We start from the raw sequence: 17,539 nt of genomic DNA, 5'->3' as shown, positions 1-17,539 counted from the left end.
CGCTGCCGTAGTGATAATGTTCGCTACGGCAGCGTTCATCAAATGTCGCACGAGCGACGGGGTGGGTGCTATCGCTAGCGCTGTCGCAACGTGTAAAGACCCCTTAAGGGGTTTAAGAATATCAAATAAAGGTTATATTTTAACAGACCCTTTAAAAAGTAATCAGTGAATAATTTACCTGCTGATAAAGAGTTAATAGCGTTACAATGCCTCCTGGCCACATTAATGAGAGTCCGGCTACCCATAGAAAATTAACCTATTGCCTCCTGGCCACATTAATGTGAGACCGGCTACCCATAGAAAATTAACCTATTGCCTCCTGGCCACATTAATGAGAGTCCGGCTACCCATAGAAAATTAACCTATTGCCTCCTGGCCACATTAGTGAGAGTCCGGCTACCCTCAGAAAATTAACCTATTTCCTCCTGGTTACATTAGTGAGAGTCCAGCTACCCATAGAAAATTAACCTATTTCCTCCTGGCCACATTAGTGAGAGTCCGGCTACCCTCAGAGAATTAACCTATTTCCTCCTGGCCACATTAGTGAGAGTCCGGCTACCCTCAGAAAATTAACCTATTTCCTCCTGGTTACATTAGTGAGAGTCCGGCTACCCATAGAAAATTAACCTATTTCCTCCTGGTTACATTAGTGAGAGTCCGGCTACCCATAGGTTAATTTTCTATGGGTAGCCGGACTCTCACTAATGTAACCAGGAGGAAATAGGTTAATTTTCTGAGGGTAGCCGGACTCTCACTAATGTGGCCAGGAGGAAATAGGTTAATTTTCTATTTCCTCCTGGTTACATTAGTGAGAGTCCGGCTACCCATAGAAAATTAACCTATTGCCTCCTGGCCACATTAGTGAGAGTCCGGCTACCCATAGAAAATTAACCTATTTCCTCCTGGCCACATTAGTGAGAGTCCGGCTACCCTCAGAAAATTAACCTATTTCCTCCTGGCCACATTAGTGAGAGTCCGGCTACCCTCAGAAAATTAACCTATTTCCTCCTGGTTATATTAGTGAGAGTCCGGCTACCCTCAGAGAATTAACCCATTTCCTCCTGGCCACATTAGGGAGAGTCCGGCTACCCTCAGAGAATTAACCTATTTCCTCCTGGCCACATTAGAGTCCGGCTACCCATAGTAAATTAACCTATTTCCTCCCAGGATCTGCTGGCTTTCAGTCACAAAGGTGTGCGTAGAGTGGCACCCGCTCACTATACTATCCGCATGCCTCTGCACTGATTAAAAACAGTTCTTTGTATGTGTCATTCCACAATGACATTATGCCACCCCGGCTAATCAAAAGAAGAGTCAGGAATACCGTGAGGTAAGGAGATTCACAAGCCTCCCGTCCAGCGGTCATAAATTACTGACCTATCCGATGGACCCGAGTCCTACCATTAAGCGCTGTTCACTAGATGTTAAAGGCCCTAAGTATATCAACATACAGTGGCCTGATGAAGACGAAAGGGACACTTTTATGAGGTCTGTTAAGTAAATGGAGTCTCATGGATTTAACACGAACCGACATTTCCTATATCAAGAAAATAGCAAACCCCCTTTTTTATTTATCTCTCTGATTTTTGTGTAAAAAGGAAATGGTTTTTCTTAGAAAAAGAAAAACCTTTTATTGCTGCAACGCTAAACATCCAGGGCTGTAAAATGTCATTCTGTGCAATGAGGAATACTTTTGTCATGGAGAGTAGAAGACAAATGCGAGGCAGGAAGTTACAGTGGATGTGGTTTACATCAATGCTGCAGAACCTTTCACAATAAACCACAAGCCAGGCCGATAACAGGCTCCATGTCACACAGTGAATGAAGAGGCACATGCACACTGGTACCACTCACCTTCAGTATGTCTCCTCGTTTGAAGCTAAGTTCATCATCTGCTGTCGCTTTAAAGTCATATTTTGCTATGGCTTCCATGGCTGCCGCAGCGTCCCTGCCCTGCGGGGACCTTCAAAGGAGGGCTGGACCCCTCTGCTGCCCACACCACGTCGATGCCACCTGGCGCAGCACGAATGTCTTGTTGCCCACCTCACGCTATGTTTCTGTGTTGCGGCCTGCCGAAAAGAAGAGCTTGTTATTTCAAAGAGTTAATAATCATAATGGGAAAACAAAATGATAGGGTTATTATACTGCATTGTGACATATCATCTAATGATTTCCTATAGTGAGAGTCGCAAACGTTTCCAAATGGGTTGGATTTTCTACTGCAAGTCACACACAACTTGTATAATTTGGCCATATTTTCGCAGAAAATTCCCATCTTTAAAACAGTAGCATGATGGTAAGCTGCACGTGTTGCCATATAGCCCTAGATGGTATACATCATACGACATCATACACCGAATTGTTCCTAAAACCACTTTTATGGAGAATTACAATTGCGGTGCCCCCATTCCAAGGGTTAAAGTGCACCAATTACCAGGATTTTCCTATATAACCTAAAGCCAATGCTATACTGGCACTATCAGGCTGATTCTATACATACCTTTAGATGTCAGCTCAAATGAATAGTTTTTAAAACACAAGCAAGTAAAGTTTGTAATATCAGCAGCCTTGTGATTGACAGCAGCTGCAGCAGGGCCCACCCCTTCTGGTCACATGGGTATGAGATCAGCACAGGTCCTTTTAGTTACAAAGTAAATCGGTTCTATAACAGAATTAGCATACATAACAGGGGGAGGGGATAAGTATGAATACCCCCCCCAGATATTATCTGAACCTCAGCTGCTGTCATTCAAAAAGCTGCTCATTTTACAAACTTTACTTGCTTGTGTTTCAAAAGCTATACATCCGAGCTGACCACTAAAGGTATGTATATAATCAGCCTGATCGTGCCAGTATAGCACTGGCTTTAGCTCATATATGAAAATCCTGATGATTGATACACATTAAGCCCCGCTGTCAAGACTTAGGGGTGCTTCACACACAGCGAGCTCGCTGCCGAGATCGCTGCTGAGTCACGCTTTTTGTGACGCAGCAGTGACCTCATTAGCGATCTCGCTGTGTGTGACAATGAGCAGCGATCTGGCCCCTGCTGCGAGATCGCTGCTCGTTACACACAGCCCTGGTTCGTTTTCTTCAAAGGCGCTCTCCCGCTGTGACACACAGATCGCTGTGTGTGACAGCGAGAGAGCGACAAATGAAGCGAACAGGGAGCAGGAGCCGGCGTCTGACAGCTGAGGTAAGCTTGTAACCAAGATAAACATCGGGTAACCAAGGTGGTTACCCGATATTTACCTTAGTTACCAGCCTCTGCAGCTCTCACGCTGCCTGTGCTGCCGGCTCCGGCTCTCTGCACATGTAGCTGCTGTACACATCGGGTTAATTAACCCGATGTGTACAGCAGCTAGGAGAGCAAGGAGCCAGCGCTCAGTGTGCGCGGCTCCCTGCTCCCTGCACACACAGCTAAGCGGTGTGCGCTGGTAACTAATGTAAACATCGGGTAACCATACCCGATGTTTACCTTAGTTACCAGTCTCCGCAGCTTCCAGACGGCGGCTCCGTGCAAGCGCAGCGTCGCTTGCACGTCGCTGCTGGCTGGGGGCTGTTCACTGGTCGCTGGTGAGATCTGCCTGTTTGACAGCTCACCAGCGACCATGTAGCGATGCAGCAGCGATCCTGACCAGGTCAGATCGCTGGTCGGATCGCTGCTGCATCGCTAAGTGTGAAGGTACCCTTAGACATCTTAGAAAAGTCCCACTTCCTCTTCTGCATTCAGCTGCGGAGCGTGTTGCAACAGACACTCTTTTCAAGTCAATATGTCAGTAAAATATTTGCACAATCAATACAAAAATGGTTGTTCCAAGGAAAAACAATGTTTAAGTTGGGACCAGGGGATTGAAAGTCCATATCGAAGACAATAACACAGAATATGACACAAGAGATACATATACTGGCAATAATGTCACATTGGCAGCCAGGGAGTTCAGTGGCTTTGCTCATGTAGCGGAATACCCCTCACAGAGCTGCTGAGTTCAGTGATCAGCTGCAGCGCTGTTGACATGACACCAGCGCTGCGGCCAATACCGGGAGCTGTGACAGAGACTTGGAGCTGGACTTGTAGAGGGCGAGTATATAATGTTTTGGTTCTTTATTTAAATTGTTAGGGACTAGTATTTTCTGAAATGGGACAACCCCTTTATATGGTTACTGTGCTTTTAAACAAATTGATCTTATTTATTAGATAATGTGCTCAATAGGCAATCTGCCAATCACTGTATGTATACATTTGTCTGTCTTAGCCTTGAAAAATCACTCCCAAGTGTTGGCCATTAGAGGTCTCCTTTTTTGCCGTTCACTGCCTGTTAAGTATAATCCGTCTCTAGCAGCAGATATGCCAACACACATTACAATAGGTGGGGCCGGTCCATGGCTGTCTGCTCCTGATCTCCAGCCCATCAAACTGCATACAGGGATGACAGAAGTGGACCATCACTTTTAGGCTGGAGTTCCACTTGGTTATAACTAGTGTTGAGCAGACCCGGATCGGCAAAATCCGGATCCGTAAAATCCGGATCCGTACGATTTGAGCGTCAGATCTGAGTCTGACCCGGAATTCCAGCTTCACGATCCGGATCCGGTTGTGTGTGTGTGTGTGTTTTTTGTCTCTCTTTTTGTCTCTCTCTCTCTCTCTCTCTCTGAACCGGACTTCATCAATCCGCCGCGGATCCACCGGACCCAGATTATACCCAGTCCGCTCAACTCTAGTTATGACTCGTGCAAGTCTCGCATCGGTATCACCCGGCACAGCCACACACTCTCCGGACACGAGTGCATCAGCTGTATGGAAATACATGCAGCCAACCCGCTTCTGTGAGGAGAATGTGAGGCCGTGCCGGGTGATACCGATGCGAGACTTACACGAGTCATACACAAGTGGAACTCCAGCCTTAGGCAGACAATCCATTGGACAGTGACACACTTAAAGGAACCTGTCAGGTACAATATACACCCAGAACCACGAGTAGTTCTAGGTGCATATTGCTAATCCCTGCCTAACCGTCCCTGTATACACTAGCAAAGAGATCTTTAGAAAAAGTATTTATAAAGATTGTAACGTTGCGCCCTGCAACGTGGGGGTTCCACTCGCTTGCAGCGGTGTGAGGTAGCTTCAGCAACACACGTACACAGTCTCTTCATAGAAATTCTGGCAGTTTATTAAAAACACTCAGCATAAACTGCCCTCAAACATAAACAATAAGTCCATAATGGAAGTTTAGCAACTTCCCCACTCTCTGGCTCCTGCCAACGTACAACTCTAGCCAAGGTTCCTTCCAGCACCCAGGGCCCTCTGCAGACCCCTGTCTGTCTCTCCTCCAGGAGAGATTCGGCCCTACAGCCCTGGCCTGGCTGCACTCACCTCAGACTCAATATCAGAGCCTTGTGATCAGCCTCCACACAGGCTGATACACCCAGAGCTCCCAGCTCTGCTCTCACTTGTTTCCAGTCCACACACTGGACATCTAGAGCCAGCCTCTCTCTAGACTGCCCTAGACACACTTCATGCAGAACTCTCGGCTCTGCTCTCACTCTCTCCCAGCATACACGCTGGAAGTCTAGAGCTAGTCTCTCTCTAGACTGCCCTAGACACACTTCTCCCAGGTTCAGAGACAGGATTGCTTTAACCCCTGGAGCCACACCCACAGGTGGTATGGAGTGTGTAATCAGCATCACACACCCTTCCATGGCTCTGCATGTAATGCAATCCTGTGGAACCACAGGTCCCAGCCAGCTTCACATTGCAGAGCACCCACGCTTCTGCAAAACATACCGGCCCTTTGTAATACAGCCGGTTGATACCTCACAAGATGTTTTACCGTATGCTAATGAGTGCAGGGACTAGTCCCCTGGGCGTTATTTCCCCGGCCAGTCGCCCCCATTAGCATGTTAGTACATCCCTGTAGGCGTGCCATCATGCTAATACGCAGCGTCACAGGATGATCTCACTCACCTATCCAACACCATCGCATCCAACGGGGGTTTTCAGCTCAGTGCGCATGACCCCGGAGTTTGGGTCATGCGCACTATGAAGCCAGGTGTACGAGTCCTTGCTTCAAACTGAAGTAGTGTGCATGACCAAGCCTCTGGGGTCATGCGCACTGAGCCAAAATCCCCCGTTTGACGCGATGGCAGCGGAGAGATGAGTGAGATCATCCTCTGACGGTGCACATTCACACCCACAGGGGCGTACTAACATGCTAATGGGGGCGACTGGCAAGGGAAGCAACACCCAGGGGGCTACTGCCCTCGCTCATTAGCATATGATAAAAGAGCTTTAGAAATACTTTTCTAAAGATCTCTTTATTTATGCTAGTGTATACAGGGACGGTTAGGCAGGGATTAGAGATATACACTCAGAACTGATTGTGGTTCTGGGTGCATATTGGACCTGACAGGTTCCCTTTAATGCATGCTGCGAAGGGAAGGAAGTTACCTCCTACAATGCTGGCAAAATCATGGTGAACATGAATCTCCCAAATCAAAAAGGTTGGATAGTAATTTACGAAGCACTGTAATCAGGACAGTTATAGGGCAAAATATACTGGCACCGTGCGTCCCCAAAAATAAAACAACGGCTTATATTATTTTCTCCTTTGAAAAATGTGCTAGGGCTTGTTTTCGGGAGTGGGGGGGGGTCTTCTATTCGCCTGCTGTATAAGTGCCAGAGGATTGCCCCACGTATCTCTGCTGAGCTGACAGTGACAGCTACATAGAAATACACGCTGTCACTATCAGATCAGGAGTGCCGCTGCCAATGATGAGCAGGCAGCGGCTAATTAAGTGAATGCATATTCACTCTCTTCCCCACCCAGAATCTGGCCCATCAATCTCAGTCATGCATTAACTGTAACAGGATCGCATCGCAATCCTCGATGATTCTCATGAGCCGACTGTGACAGCTGCATAGATATACACAGGGTCACGCTCAGATTAGGAGTGCTGCTGATGATTGTGGTGAGCAAGCTAATGGCTAATTAAGTGAATGAATATTCAACCTCCTCTCCCATAAGCCCACACACTGCTGAGTCCTTCACGGTCACTCACACTCTGCCAGGATCGCATCGCAATCATCAGCAACTATCCTGAGCTGAGAGTGACAGCGTGTATGTCTATGTAGCTGTTACACTTAGGCTACTTTCACACATCAGGTTTTTTCCATCAGGCACAATCCGGAAAAAAACGGGTAAAACTGATACGGTACCGCATCCGTTTTATCTCCATAGATTTGCATTGTTACCGGATTGTGCCTGATGGCTTTGCATTGCATGTTTTTTTCCGGATGCGGCAAAATTAATTAAAGCGGCAGCCGGAGGCAACGTATCTTGCAACTTTTTTTGTCCGGCAAAAAACCTGCATCGCGCCGCATCCAGCCGCTGCGGCGCATTTTTCAATGCATGCCTATGGCGGCCGGTTGCGGCGCGATGCGGAAAAAACGCATCCGGCCGCCGCATGCGGTTTCTTCCACTGCGCATGCTCAGTAGCGTGCCGCAACCAGAAAAAAAAACGGACGGGCCGCATGTAAAAACTTATGCAAAGGATGCGGTGTTTTCGCTGCATCCGTTGCATAAGTTTCACAGCTGGATTGCGCCGCAGTGCTCAAACCGGATGTGTGAAAGTAGCCTTAGCAGAGAAGAGTCACCAATGATTGTGATGCGATCCTCATGTGCGACTGTTTAATCGCCAGTGTGAACAAGCTCCTACACATTGCCTGTTAACAAACCTCTATTCCAGTTCATTTCCTTTGGTTTTATGTTCACATTGTGTTGGATCCCAATGTCAGTGGTTTATGTCTGAAGCCCTGGAAAACCAAATTCAAGTGTATATGTTGATGGGGCCACTGACTGTAATGATGCAGTCACCAAATCTGCCCATGATGAATGGGGAACGGCTGCATCCTGCAAGTGCATTTGCCATTTTGACCTGAGTTGGCTGGTGGCTTTTTTTCTGGTCAGTTTATTTGATTTTTGTTAAATACCGCATTTGTTAGCATATACATAGCTTATCACTTGTTCCTTGAAAAAGGTCCTTTGAGGCTGAAACGTCGCATGTCATTTTAATATATGTATGCGGTTATCAGTAAATTGCTCAACCGGAGGAGAGCGTCTGGTACATTGGTTTCTGGATCCCTGGAACCCCCGACAGTGAATCAAGCGAAATGTCAACCAAACCTTGCAGGCAATATTCAGCGATTAGCTTCAAGATGTCTAATGGTCAGAGAAAGGCATGGGTTGCTTCCTAATCTGCTATGGTAACAGGCTGAATATATCACACGGTACTCAAATTGTGGCGAGAAGACAAGACTACAAGACATTACAATGTACACGTAATAGCTACATAAACATCTACAGTGATATGAAAAGGAATGTGCTCCCTTCCATTTTTCTGTTATTCTAGGTCTGTCAAAATGAATGATTTGCGATTTTTCAAGGGGCTGTCCATACTCTCCAAGGCATGGAGCGATACCAGTGCACGAAGGGCAGTATAGGTACTGAGGCATCCATCCAGCACAGAGCTTATATCATGTATGGGGCTACTTAACACTAGAAATTTCGAGCTCTCTGGGTTCCAAAGGTAGAAATGTTAAATGACCCCTCTCTGGGACTTCTAGTGTTATTAGGACCCATCCATAGTGCTTGCTGGGCATCAGATGTTGTTTTGGCATCCATGTCACCCAGGAAGCACTAGTGTCTCAAGAAAACTGTTGTCAGATATACAGTACTGTGAAAAGGTTTTAGAGAGAAGGAGTAAAAAAAAAAATACTATAAATAATAAAAAAAACAAAAACACTGAAGATTTGACACTGATACAATGTAGCGTAGTCAGTGTACAGCTTGTATAATAGTGTAAATTTGGTGCCCTCTAAATAACTCAACGCACCGCCAATACTGTGTAAACCGCTGTCAACAAAAGTGAGTACACCTCTAAGTGAAAAAGGCCAAATTGTGCCTAAAGTGTCAAAATTTTGTGTGGCCACCATTATTTTCACACATTGCTTTAACCTTCTGGCACATGAAGTTCACTAGAGCTTCACAGGAGCCACTGGAATCCTCTTCCATCCTCCATGACAATATCACGTAGCTTGTGAATGTTAGGGACCTTACGCTCCTCCACCTTCCGTTTGAGGAGGCCCCACAGATGCTCAATAGGATTTTGGTCTGGAGACATGCTTAGCCAGTCCAACACCTTTACTCTCAGTTTGTTTAGCAAGGCAGTGGTGGTCTTGGAGGTGTGCTTGGGATTGTTATGTTGGAATACAGAGTAAAGGGGATCATGTTCTTCTTCAGTATGTCACCGTACATGTTGGCATTCATGGTTTCCTCAATGAAATGTAGCTTCCCACAGCCGGCAGCGCTCATGCACCCCAAACCATGGCACATCCATCATCATGCCTCACTGTAGTCAGGACACACTTGTCTTTGTACTCCTCATCTGGTTGCTGCCCCACACTCTTGAGACCATCTGAACCAAATAAGTTTATATTGGGCTCATCAAACCAGAGGACATGATTCCAATAATCTATATCCTTAGTTCGCTTGTCTTCAGCAAACTGTTTGAGGGTTTTCTTGTGCAACATCTTTAGAAGAGGCTTCTTTCTGGAATGACAGCCATGCCAACCAATTTGATGCAGTGTGTGGCGTATGGTCTGGGCATTGACAGGCTGACCCCCTCCCCCCTGTACCCTCTGCAGCAATGCTGGCAGCACGCATACAGATATTTTGAAAAGACAACCTCTGGATATGACACTGATCGCATGCACTCAACTTCTTTGGTCGACCATAGCGAGGCCTGTTCTGAGTGAAGCCTGTCTTGTTAATCTGATGTATGGTTTTGGCCACAATACTGAAGCTCAGTTTCAGGGTGTTGACAATCCTCTTATACCTTAGGCCATCCTTATGTGAAACAACAATTCTTAGTTTTCAGATCCTCGGAAAATTCTTTCCTATGAGGTGCCATGTTGAAAGTCCAGTGAGTGTGTGAGCAATAACACCAAGTTTACCACACTTGATCCCCATTTACATCTCCTGAGATCTTCTAACATTAGTCACATGACACCGGGGAGGGAAAATGGCTACTTGGGCACAATTTGGCCATTTTCACTTAGGGGTGTACTCACTTTTATTGTCAGCGGTTTAGACATTTATGGCCGTGTGTTGAGTTAGAGGGCACACCAATTGTACACTGTTATACCAGCTGCACACTGACTGCTTTACATTGTATCAGTGTCAAATCTTCAGTGTTGTCTCATGCTATCATATAATATGATATACTATATGTTGTAAAATGAATGGCGTCACTCAAAAGTACAACACGTCCCGCAAATTAACAAGCCCTTATAAGTCTATGTGAACAGAAAAATAAAAAAGTTATGGTTCTGGGAAAAATGGGAAGAACAAACAAAAATGGAATTTGTCCCTGTCGTGAAGGGGTTTAAAGAAAGTACTCCAGGTACATAAAAATGTATTTCAATCCACATTCTGTATAAAACGATGAGGGCTCATATAACTGTCTGTTCTTAATGCAATTTAATGTGACTTTACTACATAGGGCTAGAACACACGGTGAGTAAAACGGACTGAGTGGAAAGCGATCATTAAAAAAAAAAAAAAAAAACAAAAACAGAAAACAATCGCATTCCACTCGGATCCATGTTACTTTATGGGGCTGGTAACATCTGTGATTATTTTCTTAGCCCTAATCAGACCGAGAAAACAATCGCAGCATGCTACGGGTGGCATCCAATCTGTTTTCACCTGCACCAATACAAGTCTATGGGTGCGAGAGAAACATCGTACTATACTCGGATGACACCGGAGTGCAGTGCAATAATCACATCAGCTGGCAATGGAGGATATAGGGAGATTAACCACTCCCTCTCCTCCATAGCACCTTCTCCTTCGCAGCGGTGATCCAACCACAGGTTCGGATCACAGTGACATGACACTCGGCTTAGGCTATGTGCGCACGTTGCGTAAATACATGCAGTTACGCTGCGCTTTGTAGCGCAGCGTAACTGCATGCGTCCTGAGTCCCCTGCACAGTCTATAGAGATTGTGCAGGGGCCGTGCGCACGTGGCGTTTTAGAGCGCAGCGCTTCGGCTACTGCCGAAGCGCTGCGTAAAAAGAAGTGACATGTCACTTCTTCCGTGCGCTTTGCCGGTAGCTCCTGCTCTGTCTATGGCAGGAGCTGCAGGCAGAGCGCATGGAATCGGCTTTCACTACGGACATTACTGCAGCGATTTAAAGCGCACATGTGCTCTTCAGATCGCTGCAGAAATTTCTGCAGTGACTGTACGCAACATGCGCACATAACCTTAAACTTGCAGCACAGTGGAAGCCAAGTCACATCAGATGCCATAAGCTCGTGCGGCCCCAGTCATATTGTGGCTTCCTGTGATAGCACTGCTGCTGCTCTAAGTGCTCGTCCACCCATCTGAGATGCCATGTCAGAGATCAAGGGGGCGAGTCCAGCGTCCTCTTGCTCACCATGCCCCCTGAGCAAGGCTCAGCACAATGTGTAAGACCGCCTCCCCTCGTTCTGCACCGCCAGCCTGTTCCTCACAGCTCGTATATGTTCTGTCAAGGAGAATGGAGTGAGCTGGGAGGGAAATGACGGCTGATATACAAGGTGTGAAGGAGGAAGTAGGCACTACCCCTCAGTGGGGGAGTGGTTAAGAGAAAAAAACAGAAGTGCGTTGTGATATATAGTAAAATCACATGAAAGTAATGGGCAAAGGGACACGAATTTACACAGAAGGTACATTGAAATCCATCTGTCTCCCCTACGTACCCCATAGGCGGTATGCTTGGGGTCACTGATACATTTAGAGACAATGATGGTACTGTATGATGGAATAGTACCTGCCAGTATGTCTCAGCAATGAGGGCATTGTTAGACTTTATTGAGTTGTATCGGGTTCAATGAACACCAAAGGAATTTGTGTTCGTCACATTTCCTTACGGGAGGTAGGTAACCATTCATTTTGGTAGTTTCCTAGAAATGTATGTGCAATGAGCACTATAAGAAATGAAATTCTAGTGCCAAATCATTGTTTTTGTATAGTATCTAAGCACTTGCTAGCTCTTTCGTTAAAGGTGGTGTCACACATAGCGACGTAGCAGCGATCACGACCAGCGATCTGACCTTATCAGGATCGCTGCTGTGTCGTTACATGGTCGCTGGTGAGCTGTCAAACAGGTAGATCTCACCAGCGACCAGTGACCAGCTAGCAGCGACGCGTGGAAGCGTAACTAAGGTAAATATCGGGTAACCAAGGAAAGCACTTGTGTTGGTTACCCGATATTTACCTTAGTTACTAGCGTCCGCCACTCTCATGCTGCCAGTGCCGGCTCCCTGTTCCCTGCACTCCTAGCCAGAGTACACATCGGGTTAATTACCCAATGTGTACTCCAGCTACGTATGCAGGGAGCCGGCACTGGCAGTGTGAGAGCGGCGGTGCTAGTAACTAAGGTAAATATCGGGTAACCAAGGAAAGGGCTTCTTGGTTACCCGATGTTTACCGTGGTTACAGCTTACCGCAGGCTGCCAGACGCCGGCTCCCTGCTCGCTTCAGTTTGTCGCTCTCTCGCTGTCACACACAGCGATGTGTGCTTCACAGCGGTAGAGCAACGTCCAAAAAATAAAGCAGGACATTCAGCAACGACCGGCGACCTCACAGCAGGGGCCAGGTCGTTGCTAGATGTCACACACAGCGACGGGACATCGCTGCTACGTCACAGAAAATGGTGACTTAGCAAATAAGAGTTGCTTGTTTTTAAGCAAGTACTTTGCAACTATAGCCATTAAGAAGATAGTGGCAACGCCTTTAAGGCTGTGGCCACACGTGCGTATAGCATCCAATGCAAGTGCATCGGTTGCGACCCTCGGCTCTCGCTGTGCGAGTGTGAGCTGTGTGTCATGCCATTGGGATAATCCTGCGAGCGGATCGCAGCTGAGGAGGAGATGGAGGAATTAATCTCCATCTCTCTTCAATTATCAACTGATGCGATTATCATTTGTACTCTGGTGTCATCCAAGTTCAGTGCGGTTTCTCTTGCACCCATAGACTTGTATGGGTGCGAGTGAATATGGATCGGATGCTGCAACTGTTTTCTTGGCACGATTAGAGCTAAGAAAATAATCACAGATTGGAGCGGCCCCATAGAGTAATGTGGGTCTGGGCGGAATGCGATTTATTTTTTTTTTTTAAGTGCATTGTACTCTCTCAGTTATACTCGCCGTGTGTCCTTACCCTAAAGAGGCTATTCAGCTCCTTGCACTCCCTTATCAGATGAGAGACACTATAATAATAATAATAATAATATATAATATTTATATAGCGCTGTTAATTACACAGCGCTTTACATACATTGGCAACTCTGTCCCCATTGGGGCTCACAATCTAGGTTCCCTACTAGTATGACACTACTGACTGATGTACGATGAACGGTCACTTGCAAGGTGTCATGTACGACTGCTATTGTAATAATTGGACAGGTGCACAATACCTGGCAGGAGCCCGTGAATGCTACGCCCGCAGCGACTCTCGCCTCTTATGTATATGTCGCAATCAAATTTTACAATAATTACTACCCTGGATTCAATCTGAAAGTGGAATATGATGGTAACTCGTATATATACATAGCAGACTGAATTGTACGATGGCAGCTGATCACTGTTTATAGAAATGGTCGCCCTACAACAAACAGTTGAACCATGCCAGCTATGTGCACAATCTGGGGAATCGCTGGCATACAGAATAAGGATGGTGTCTCAAAGTGCATATCCGGGGCGTTGGGAAAATGCCTATAGACCTTATGGTTTCTGGATACATTTTTATTCAGGGCAATGACATCTTTCACTATTGCTTAACATATGCATGCGAGTATCAGGAGGGGTCCAACACAGAAAAAAACAATCACGGGCATCAAGGCTGCTGTTGGACATATCCTTTTTTGTTTTGTAATGGATTCTACTGACTTGGAAAGTCTGCAGTCACTCTGTCACTCTGTGCCTGCAAACTTATGAATGGTCCCAGTACACACACAGCGCTGCGAGGATGCATCGGTTTCTGAGCCAGGAACAGTGGTCACTTAACCCTAGAACGCATACCTGGGGCCTCGCAGGCCTGCTAGGTTACTTGTTTTCTATGGTTGATTTCTATGGTTGCCTGCAATTGAGTACTATGCATGTTCCTGGCCAAACCAGACTGCTGGTAGTGGCCTCGCTCAATATAAGTGTACGGCGTAGGCTAGTAGGCACGGTCGTTTAGCAGGCATGGTCTTGTTCCATACACTTGTATTGAGCGATCCTGCGCCCACTAGTCGAGTTCTGGCCGGGAAAATGCAGTCAAGTGACCGCCGATCCCAGCTCTGACACCGGCAAAGCCTGGCAGCACAGTGTCTGTACTGGGAGGATTCATAAGTCTGCAGACACACACACACACTGACACACACACACACACACACTGACACACACACACACTGACACACACACACACTGACACACACACACTGACACACACACACACACACTGACACACACACACTGACAGTGTGACATACACACACAGTGACACACACACAGTGACACACAGAGTGAAAGACACAGACACACACACACACACACACACACACACACACGAGTGACACACAGAGACTGCAGACTTATATTACACAGGACAAGCCCCTACACTTTCGTTAAGCCAGAGAGTGGTCTCTGCTCTTGAAATCATTCCCTGCCAATGTCAGCTGTGTCCCTCGGTGGTATCAGCTGTATGTAATGGGTATCTATCACTAGACCCATAAATTGACCACTAGGACCAGCTTTAATTGTACACACAGTGTTCTTCATCCAAAGGGTTTAAATGACCAGTCCTCTTTAAGAAAGTAACCGAAAATGAACTCGTACAATAAAAATGTATACTTTAAAATAAAGCACTGGGAAGTCCTACAGGGAAATCCTAACCTCGCACCCCAGACTTGTGAAATGCAGAAAATAAGAGGTGGAAAACTTTTTCACTACAAGAGGTTGATGTAAATCTAAATAAATAAGGACAGTTTAGAAACATGTAGGGCAGTCACTGATGAGATGAAAAATGCTAAATGTGCATGGTTACGTGGCAGTCTTCTACTATATACCTATTAAAAGGGAACCAGTCACCAGGATTTTCGTATATAAGCTAAAGCCAGTGCTATACTGGCACTATCCGGCTGATTCTCTACGTACTTGTAGTGGTCAACTCTGATGTATAGGTTTTGAAATCCAAGAAAGTAAAGTTCAGAAAATTGGCAGCTTGTTGAGTGACAGCAGCTGCAGAGCAGATAATATCTGGGTGGTATTCATACTTATCCCCTCCCCCTGTTAGAATTAGCATAAGTATTATACAATCGATTTACCTTTTCACTTCCAGGACCTGTGTGAGGTCATACCCATGTGACCAGAAGGGGCGGGGCCTCAGCAAACAGAAATATGTTGCTTCCTGGTATCAGCTGTGTTACCTCCATTGACTTCTATGGTGCAAAGATATAGCTGCAATAGAGAGTGGTGAATGTCTGTGGTGGGACAACTGTCACAGCCAAAGTAACTAAGCCGTATGAGCCGTATTCAGCCAAACCCTGCTCTCCACTGATAGTGGCACAATAGTTGCCTGGCTTGGATTAGGTCCCTCACCATGGTAGAAGACTTGTTAAAGGGTCTAACATTGAGCGATAGATTGGTTACCTGAAATAGATGGCTCTGGAAGAAGAGCACTAATCTGAATGATTTATTCCCATGGAGCATTGTGGAGAATGGACACCTGATTGAGATTTTAGGGGAATATAGAAAAAGGACAAGGAACATCTCTTAAATGGATCCCGTTATTAGTAGGCCTGTATAGGTCCCCTACTTAAAATGATGGTAGTCTTGTAGTAACCTAATGTGCCGTTGCTGAGAAATCAAGCTTTATGGCATGAAAGCTTAATTTCCCAAGACGTAGACCAAGGACGGAGCAGAATCAATACATTCTGTGCCGCAGAACATGAAGGGGGCTCTACAAATAATGGACAGCATGGGAGCGAGAAGAAGGAGGGACTTTTTAATGTTAATGGAACTGGCTTTCCAATGGATTTTACAGCCACTTAGTACAACACATCCTCGACAGCTGGAATAACACTATTAATGGGACCTGTCACACTGGAAGAAAGGAGCTGGTGTATGGTGGGCTGAACTACTCTGCATGACAATGGAACCGATCAATCGCCCACAATCCATTAGTTTGGGGATAAAAGGCAAACCTCGAAGAGGCTTGGGTACCCAACAAAGTGGCTGACTATATAGATTTGGTTGAAAACTAAAAAAAAAACAACCACTACCCAACGTGCAAAACTAAATGGTCCAACTCAGTGTGCCGGATAACAGCAGTGGAGGGATTATGTGGATCAAAACCGCCTGTGGGTAAACATGTTACTACTGATTTCAGTTCCTATGAGACTGGGACACAAAAATACAGCACCTTTATAGGCGTTCATAATGGTCGTTGGCATGGCCGATAGCCATGGAGAAGATAGACGACCATCAGTCCAGCAGAGAAATGGTATGTAGCCCCCTGACCTGGGATTTAGCAGGGGCCGCACTGTAGGTGATCTCAGCAGGAGCTTTTGTGAAATTTGGATAAAAGCATTTCCATCAAAAGGGGCTTCATTGATCCGAGTGCCCCTCTCTAACAATGCACACGTGCAAAAAAATAAAATACTGCACAAAGGTACTATGTAAAAATGACTATTGTCAGCAATATGAGTGTAATCAGAGCCGGAGCCAAATATTGTATGCAGGATTTATAGGGCTCGTCTCATGAAAACTCGCCTTTATGTCTTTTCCACTGATTTTTTTAGGTTGTGGCTTAGAAAATTATTCAACACGTCCAGTAATGATCCGTACAATGGATCCACCAGCAATCCACTGGCAAAAAGGTTGTGTGGACAAAATCTTTGATCTTTTTTAAAAGGCTCATTTCGTCTGGAGTCGTGTTTTTACATTGAAGTCTATGGAAAACGGATCCGTTAAATAGCCATCTGTTTTTCTTTCATTTATAAATGGATCCGGTTTTTGATTACTGGTTTTTATTGATTGCTAACATATGGCTATTTGATAGATCCATTTCTCAGAGAGACTTCAATGTTAAAAAAAAAAAAAAAAATCCAGCTGAAATTAGTTTTTTAAAAACGGACAAGAAAAACTTGTGTCAATTTTTTTGCCAACGGATTACTGCCGGATCTGTTCTAATGGATCATTACTGGACACGTGTACTCAGCATAAGCCATAACCTAAATCAGTGACGCCTTAGGCTATGTGCGCACATTGCGTACTAGCCCTGCAGAAATTTCTGCAGCGATCTGAAGAGCACATGTGCGCTTTAGATCGCTGCAGAAATGTCCGTAGTGAAGCCGATTCCATGCGCTCTGCATGCTGCTCCTCCCATAGACAGAGCAGGAGCTGCCGGCAAAGCGCACGGAAGAAGTGACATGTCACCTTTTTACGCAGCGC

At 45.9% G+C, this 17,539-nt stretch overlaps 1 protein-coding gene across 2 annotated transcripts in view; it reads right to left on the bottom strand.

Moving 5' to 3' along the window:
• Positions 1-2,065, bottom strand: part of LOC142264622 (growth factor receptor-bound protein 2-B) — a 34,469-nt gene extending 32,404 nt beyond the window's left edge. For both annotated transcript variants that reach the window (XM_075332255.1, XM_075332256.1), the window contains exon 1: positions 1,855-2,065. In XM_075332255.1, the coding sequence (XP_075188370.1) occupies positions 1,855-1,932 (78 nt within the window). In that variant the 5' untranslated portion in view covers positions 1,933-2,065. The remainder of the gene's footprint in view (positions 1-1,854) is intronic.
• Between the last annotated feature and the right edge of the window lie 15,474 nt (positions 2,066-17,539).

Source organism: Anomaloglossus baeobatrachus, unplaced genomic scaffold, assembly GCF_048569485.1.
Source record: "Anomaloglossus baeobatrachus isolate aAnoBae1 unplaced genomic scaffold, aAnoBae1.hap1 Scaffold_2677, whole genome shotgun sequence".
Taxonomy (NCBI): Eukaryota; Metazoa; Chordata; class Amphibia; order Anura; family Aromobatidae; genus Anomaloglossus; species Anomaloglossus baeobatrachus.
This window is presented reverse-complemented; position numbering and strand designations above follow the sequence as displayed.